Source organism: Sphaerodactylus townsendi, linkage group LG07, assembly GCF_021028975.2.
Source record: "Sphaerodactylus townsendi isolate TG3544 linkage group LG07, MPM_Stown_v2.3, whole genome shotgun sequence".
NCBI lineage: Eukaryota > Metazoa > Chordata > Lepidosauria > Squamata > Sphaerodactylidae > Sphaerodactylus > Sphaerodactylus townsendi.
The window spans coordinates 97,935,256-97,943,506 of record NC_059431.1 but is presented as its reverse complement, the minus strand read 5'-3'; the positions used below and the strand labels follow the sequence as shown (position 1 = coordinate 97,943,506).

The following is an 8,251-nucleotide window of genomic DNA, read 5'->3' as shown; positions in this document are numbered from 1 at the left end:
AGAAGATGAAGAAGAGTTTGAATGTATTAACCCCCCCTTCTGTCCTGTAAGGAGACTCAAAGGGGCTTACAATCTCCTTTCCCTTCCCCCACCCAACAAATACCCTGTGAAGTGGGTGGGGCTGAGAGAGCTCTGAAAAGCTGTGACTAGCCTAAGGTCACCCAGCTGGCACAAACTGGAGTGCACGGGGCTAATCTAGTTCCCCAGATAAGCCTCCACAGCTCAAGAGGCATACCCGGGAATCAAACCCAGTTCTCCAGATTAGAGTGCACCTGCTCTTAACCACTAGGCCACAACTGCTGCTCCTTTCCCTTGAAAATCCATATGGGTTTCAAAATACTCCCCCCTAACCCACTCTGCTAAGAATAAAGAGTGGAATGACTACTGCAGGGGATTGGGAAATAATTAAATTGCAATTGTTAATTAATTATTACAATGATTATTGTCTTGCTTCAATTATTGCCATGTGGCGTGTGTTTTTTTAAACCTAAAACTGCCTGGAAAGAAATTTCAGAAATTCCAACTGTTACAGAACACACTTTGTATCAACTACTGCCAAATCTAATTTGCAAGCATCAGAACCTAGTTTTTGGGCAGAAGACAGATGTATTTGTTGCCATGTGTTCCTTTTCTAAGTTGGTTCACTGGTGACCAGAAATGAGTAGCCATAAGCCAACAACACATTTCTTCTTCTCACATCTCCTATTTTTCTTGTGAGTCCTGATTGAGGCTGAAGGCTGAATGGGCAGCAAACCCCCAAACCCCCACCTTTCACCAGGTGACCATGCAGGGTGGGCCCAAGTCATTTTGCTGACCTCCACACAGCTGGAGTGTTGTACCCCATCCTTGCTTACAGAGACAGGTTGTAGAGTGGAATAATTTCCTCCAGGATGTGATGTGTGATGAGGACACTTGTGAGCTGCCTGGCAGGTTAATACTTCTTGGGGACTAGTTTTGTTGGGGCTCATTTGCAAATTTGAAGCATGACCTACAGAGCCATGTTTGTACAGACATAGATGAAAATGCTCTTTTGTTACAGCACCACTTGAAAAGAATTAGAATGTGTGTGTAGGAGGGGGGGTTGTGTTTCAGTTTCTATATTGAAAAAGAGCTAAATTTTAATTGTCTACAACTTTAAAAATGTATTTCATTTCATTAACCTTTAAAAGGCATAAATTAAAAATTACATAAACACCTTACAGCCTCAAGCATGGCTTAATAAGAAAATGATCGGATCAGAGAGTTCCAGAATCACATCAGGTATGAAAAGTGCCAAGAAGAATGAATATACATTGCAATATTTTTATCACTTGTGTAAAGGAGTTTAACAATTTAAAAGAAAGTGGAACAGCAGTAGGTATGCTAACAGGTATAATTAATAACGTCAAAAGGATTTTTTTTTGCTTTAATAGTTTTGCTAAAATGGAGGACGAAATTATTCACTGCTCAGAGCCCTTTGGGGGTGAGCGGTATAAAAGTCCAACAAACAAACAAACAAATAAAGATTATGATAATGATAATGATAATGATAATGATAATGATGATGATGATGATGATAATAATAATAATAATAATAATAATAATAATAATAATAATAATAATAATAATAAAAAAAAAAACCTTGGCTACTAGAACAGAAGTTCCAGCATATATATATAGACAGCTCGAATTAGTTTTTTTAATTTATGTATTGTCTGATTTCTGCTACACAATTTGGTAACCGACTGTCCTAGCTGCCTTTCGCTTCAAAGCCACGGCGGGGGTGAGACAAAACTCGTGAGTTTTGGTTTAAAAATCCATTTAAAGCAAACGAATGACGACCTCACTCTGACAGAATTTCAGGGTTCCTCGACTTGATAGACAGGCTCGCTCTGACAGGCTTTTTGCGCCATTGGCTAGCTGGATGCCGAGGGGCGGAGACTTGCGCGCCAGGTCCGGCCCGTCGAGCATCAGTTGCTTCTCGGCGGGGCTTGGGCCCCTCCCCCTTCTGGCGCGTGCTGCTATGGCGGGCGGAGGGGGGGCGCCCCTGGGGGTCCCGTGGGCGTGGTTTCCTCCGCGCGCTCTAACGGACCTCCCAGACACCTCAGGGCGGGACTGGCTGCTCCCCTTTCTCCACCTGCCGTCGGCGCTGCTGGAGGAAGATGAGAGGGTCGGTCCCGTTCCTGTGGCTGGTGTCAGGTACCGAGAGGAGGGGGCTTTCCCTCCATCCCACCCCAGCAACGGCTCCATTGATGTGTGGGGAGGGGGACGGACACCAGCGCGGGGTCGGGAATTACCAATTTACCAGCTGCCCCTTGCTCCTGTGCGCCTTCAGGAAACAGCCCGACTCGGTAGCGAGGCTCCACCTGTTAAGATTTCGGCCACAGGTTGCAAGATAAAACAAAAACTTGAACAGCACCTTTAAAGATGTTTATTTTCATGACGGGGGTAGTAGCTGTGTTAAGCTCTCAGTGCAGGAGCGCAGAATAAAATCGGAGGGTTGTATACATTTTTCACATGCCCTAATGTTTAGTGCCTTCTTACGAAGTTAATTAAAATTGCTTTTTAATGCCAGTTTATTTATTTGGGGTTTTTTTTGTTCATGATTTTATAGACATCCCCCCTTCCCCCCAGGAAGTGCAGGTGAAACACGTAGGGACAGTATAATTGAATAAAATTAATTTTCTTCCAATTGCATCCTTGTTTATTTTGGGGGAGGGGGGGGGTGTTACTCCCTGTTGCTTTTTTAGTGTATCTTTAAAAACTGACGATGTTGAATCCAGCACAAGCTTTCATGAGTCTGAGCATCAAAGCTTGCACTGGAATAAAAATGCTTTAAAAGGCCCCTGTTTTATTTCCTCGGCAAAGGAGGCTCTTTAGTGCATGAACTTTTCTGCTGGGATAAACGGTGCAAGTCATTTAGGTGCTTTGTTTTATTTTGACTAATTAAATCTTGTCTGGAGTTTCTGTGTGTTTTGGGTATTGGCGGGAAGTAAGTGAGGCTGCTGCGGGAAGGAATGGGGATGTTTGTTAATGAAACTTTTTTGTCCTTCTAGGGCTTTTGTTGATCCTTCCTCTGGGGAAGGGGGACTCTGTGGTGAGTTAAAGGGTATATGAGAAGGGGGATAGAGAATTCCTACCTTCTTCCCATCCCTTGATACAATAACAAGTACAGTTGCTACAGTGAATCAGGTGTGTGTGTGTGTGGGGGGGGTCCTTAGTGTATTATACTACTCCCCTTCTTTTTAAAAATAATTTTTATTTTATCGACAAGAAATTACAGAAATGAAAGAAGAAAAGAATGGGGAAAAGTAAACATAAACAAACATAACAAGTAAACATTAACAAACATAAACAAACAATAATAATACAATTTTAAAAATAAAAGAACTGAAAAAATAGAGAGGAAAAGAAATATTACAAAAGAAAGGGGGGAGTCTACTTCTGAAGGCTCACTGCTCACATGGGCTTGCTAATCCTAGGTTTCCCCTGAACTAGTGGGTCTATATGAAGCCCTGTCTAGTCCACCTGTTGGATTTTAGGCCCCCAATATCTGAGGAAGGGTGAGCTGAGGAAAAACTCGCTCTTTGAGCCAGGAAAATTGCTCCTTTCAGCAAGAATGGTTAGGAACCCCCGAGAGGCTCAACTGCAGGAAAGTGCCATTTCCCCAGAAGTCCACTACCCCCTTCTTAAAATGCCCTTTAAACGCCTCTGGGATCACTTTCCACCTTTCAAAGTGTGCTGCCCAGCTTTTCAGAGCACAGTCAATGTTTTAATGTATTTATTGATGTGAACTGCCCTGAGCCCCTAAGGGTATATAAACTTAATAATAATAATAAATGGTCCAGAGGCTTATTGTGAGGTTTTTTTTATTTATTTGCTTCATTCGTTCCTCAATGGAAAGATTTTCTCCCCAGTAGGGACCCAAAGTGGCTTTTGTTGTTTCCTCTGTTTTATCCTCATAACAACCCTATGGGGTAGGCTAGGCTGAATGTGTGTGAGACTGGCCCAAGGCCAGTCAGCAAGTTTCCATGGCAGAAGGGGGATTCGAACCTGGGTCTCCCCAGATTCTAGTCTCCTGGTGGTTCTTTGGCACCTTCCAGATAAGGATGGACTGCTGGCTCATCAGTCTTCCCTGCCAGCATGGCCAATTGGCCATGCTGGCAGGGGCTGATGGGAATTGTAGACCATAACATCTGGAGTGCCAAAGGTTTGCCACCACTGTGACCTAGTCCGACACTAACTACTACACCATACTGGCCTATGTAAGTGCAGATATTCCTTGATCTATATGCGTCATGGATAATCTGATACTTGGAGGCCTTTGGAGTGGCACTGTAACACATTTTTGAAATGTTTTAATTGTGGCTCCAAAAGCCACTTTTTGGATGGAGAATAGGACAAAAATATAAACATTGTTTTATGAATAGGGAAATAAATTTCCCTATTCTGTCAATATTAGCAGTCCGACTCAATGCTATACAATGTCAGTTTTCATCATGCAATGTTACATCGCTGTTCCACAAACCTTAAGAAGGGGTGAGTTTGTGTTTATTTTATTTATTCTTTTGAGGTGCTGGGTTTTCCTTGCAGGTTACCCTGTGAAGTAACAGTCGGCTAATGGGAACTGATTTGAACTAAAATCTCCCAGTAATTAAGGTGCTGAACTGAGGTCTTCCCAGTGTATGTTCAGTCCTTTCACAGCTGTTACACTGCACAGCCTTCCCAAGACTGAATTACCCTGTCGAGACCCATAGTTTCATTGACCCTGAGCAGTTCGATAATTGGTTCATCGTGTGCTCAGTACAACCTTCAACTTGCATTGATAGCGCAGCTACTGAGCTTCAGAAAGCAAAGTGAGTGGACAATTGATACGTGGGAGTTGAACTGCAGACTGAATACACAGTGAACTTTCCCACGTTATGACATGCTGAATGCTGCACAGGTCCACTTAATTCTGTGAATTGTTCCCTAGTTCTGTGACACTGGCAAAGTGGGCTTTAGAGAATGATTGATCTGTATTTCAAGTATTCTAAAAATATGCTTTTTTGGTAAATGTCAGCAAATCGGTTTTCTTTGCAGCCCCAGTGCAGTTTGTATGGTTTGCCTGGATGCCCAAGGAACTTTAATCCAGTCTGTGGGACTGATGGAGTAACATACGCAAATGAGTGCATGCTTTGCTCTTCAAACAGGTAACCGGTGAATTCATTGTTCTTATCCTCTGTCTGAGAGCCAAGCTGAGGGGGAATCTTTCAGGTCAGTTACTTGTGTTTGCTCCAGTAGTTTCCAACAGACATTTCAGTCTGGGAAAGTGATACAGGGAAGAAGTTTCAACTCTCCCCCTGACCCCGGTGTGCCCAAATCCTGATCAGAATTGGTACTGCTAAACTAGATGATTGCATTAAAAAACAACAACTGGGAATTGCAATCATAGAACTTCCAGTGCTTTTCTCCTTGTGGCCCTAAATTCATGTTAATTTTGCAAATAAACAACTAATTCAGCAACTTTAGATATTTTTAGTACAATAGTCCTCCACACTATTATACTAGGTCACATATACAGTGCCTGCCTCTTCCTTCCCTTCCACCCATACTTGAGCAGTGTAATTGTATAGTACTCTAGTGTTACAGTCTTAAGGTTCAGGTTCCGTGAGCAGCAAGGTGTTATTCCCACCTAGGTTTTCCCTCCATCTCTCTCTGGGTTTCCTCAAAATTAGTTTTTCTGTTTTCTCACTATTTGTGTTGTCTTCCATGGTTTCTTTGTTATGCCTTTGGGTTTTCTCAAATTGGACCAAAGGTGGTTTGTTAAAGTATGCAAGCCATGGAAAGACAACAAATACAAAAATAACGCTGTGAGGCAGCACAGAGACAAACCACTGCAGTTCAGCACCTAAACTTCAGGAAAACCTCCACTCATAGAATGAGGAGATGAATTTTTTCCATTGATTACTCTTCCTCCCCTTTTTTTGTAGGTCTTCAAGGACCCTTTCAAGGACCCTTAGTGAAACTGGGCCACTCACACATGATGGAGAGATTTCTGCCTAATTGGGACTACCCAATTATGCAGAACTTTTTTTTAAAAGTCCCAATGAAACTGTTGTAAGCAGTCGGCCTCCTCTTCCGCTACGGGAGTACCATGAAGGCATGTGGGCCAGACTGGCATCAGAAAAAGGCACTACTCTACAAAAAATGGAGGCCTCTCAGAGAATTTTGTGTGTCAAGACTGGGCTGGCAGGTAGTTGACCACTGAACGTTTCCCCTGGCCCTAATGCAGGGGCGGAGCAAGGGGAAACTATACCTGGGCCACGCATGCGCCCTGCGCCCCCGCCACACCCCCATCTGCCCCTGCCCCAGAACGCCCTCGCCCTGTCCCCTTGGCGCTACGCCACTGCCCTTGCTTTGCTGGCCAATCCCCTAGCTAATCTAGCTAGCTAATCCCCATTGGGTCACCCTAAGGTGATTTAATCAACTCTCAATTGGTATTCAAGAGAATAGTCCAGGCATTTTCTTGGGTCCTGACAACTCATCAAACCTCTCCTATCTTTTCTCTGGATCCCTGGAAAAGCAATCAGTTAATTTATTGTCTCTGGCTTTCCAGTCAGCGTTCCACATATTACCTCAGGACCCATTTTAGGGTGTAAATATTGGCCCTTTGACCATTCATAGTGTGTGTGGTTTTCTGGATCCATGCATGCGCACTCACTTGCATATGGGTTATTTGCTTTGCTCCTGAAAATGCTAGTCATTTTCCACTTCAGCGCTGCTTTCCCTGAACGTCCTTCAAAACTGGTAACTATCACCCATCTTTGAAACCCTATCCAACTTCCTCTCTTTTCTCTTAGTCAGCCCTCGTATGCTTTGCATGTGTGCGCTTGTTGCTTAAAATATATTTTCTAGTTTTGTATTTTTATCCCTTAGTAAAACTACATTTGAATTATACAACTGCCTGCTCATTTGAGAGTTTTCACCAAAGACTATCCTGATATACATAAGTTATCGATCCCAATTGCCCCCTCCCGCTCTCTGTCCCACCTAATTCCCCCAACTAAAACTGAGACTGCCTACTTAGGCTAGCAGTGTCTGCATGTTGATAGAAACTGAATGGTCACAACCATTTGTTTTGACCCTGTCAAGGGAGTAATTTTTCCCAGAGTTCTCCCTACCACATGACGCTGTTATATATCATGTCAAACCCTTTGTTTGTGAAGGCCGATATTAGTTCCTGTGGCAGTGGCTGTCCGAGTTTCCAGGCTGAGTTGCTGACATCTCCTACTCGCTTGTCATATCTAGGTGGGATCTTTTCTTCACAGAGGAATTAATAGTTGAATGTGATACCTGATGTCTGTGGATGAGTCACCAGACTGATATTCTGGGATGGGGCTTGTACATTTCACCATCCCCAGTCATTTTCTTTCTCTCTACAGGGAGGAGAAGAAGAATGTCCAGATCGCCAGCAAAGGCCCATGCTGATGAGACAAGCGTCAAGGGAAGACAGTACACATGTGACCTACTGAGAAGTGGAAACCATCTTTTAAAAGTAGCTTCCAATCTGCTAAAATGAAAACACTCTGTTTAACCCTTATCCAGCCTCTCTGTGTGCTTAATGCTGCTATTTTATTGGGGGGAAAGATGTGTGGCTTGTTTATTGGTAGGGAAGGGAGTGCGTGCACCAGGTTTTGTTGTTTGGGAGGATTATGTGTTTCTGTCACAATCTTAGGAAATTCTGTTTTTGATAACAGCTTTTCGTTGTGATAAATGGGATGTAAGTTTGTACAGTGGCTCATACCATGAACATGTTATGGAGAGAAAGAGATGTCAGAAATTGGAAGAGGGGGTTATCAATACAGAGGCCCCTAGAAACTGCCACCTGAAGGTATTTGTAATTCACAGAGCTCCAGCAAAGGTGCATGTGTAAATGCAACTTAAGCAAGCAGAAGAAGCACAACTTAATCAGAATTTCAAAGTGACAGATCAATCACGGAAAATAGGTTGAGTGTGAAAAGAAACAGATAGACCCTTCTGCTGCTCCCTTCTTTCTGGTCTGCTGCTGCTGCCACTACTACTACTATGAAGTTCCTCCCCGTCAATAATAGATTAAATGAATTAGATTAATAGAATAATAAATGGATTAATAGAATAATAGATTAAATGTTACTTCACAGCTACTTTGCTTCTACCTTGACCTGGATAGCCCAAGCTATCTTTTAATCTAAGCACAATTAACCTTCCTTGAAAGGGCAGCCACTTTTTCTTGCATAGGAGACCACCCAGG

The 8,251-nt window shown here is 43.1% G+C and overlaps 1 protein-coding gene across 1 annotated transcript; it reads left to right on the top strand.

Annotated features, from left to right (window-relative positions):
* Positions 1 to 1,973: 1,973 nt before the first annotated feature.
* SPINK2 (serine peptidase inhibitor Kazal type 2) lies at positions 1,974 to 7,561 on the top strand. Its single transcript, XM_048502651.1, has 4 exons — positions 1,974 to 2,178; positions 3,036 to 3,076; positions 5,062 to 5,171; positions 7,404 to 7,561. The coding sequence occupies exons 1-4, from the start codon at positions 2,142 to 2,144 to the stop codon at positions 7,447 to 7,449; spliced, it is 234 nt and encodes a 77-aa protein (XP_048358608.1). The 5' UTR covers positions 1,974 to 2,141; the 3' UTR covers positions 7,450 to 7,561.
* Positions 7,562 to 8,251: the final 690 nt, after the last annotated feature.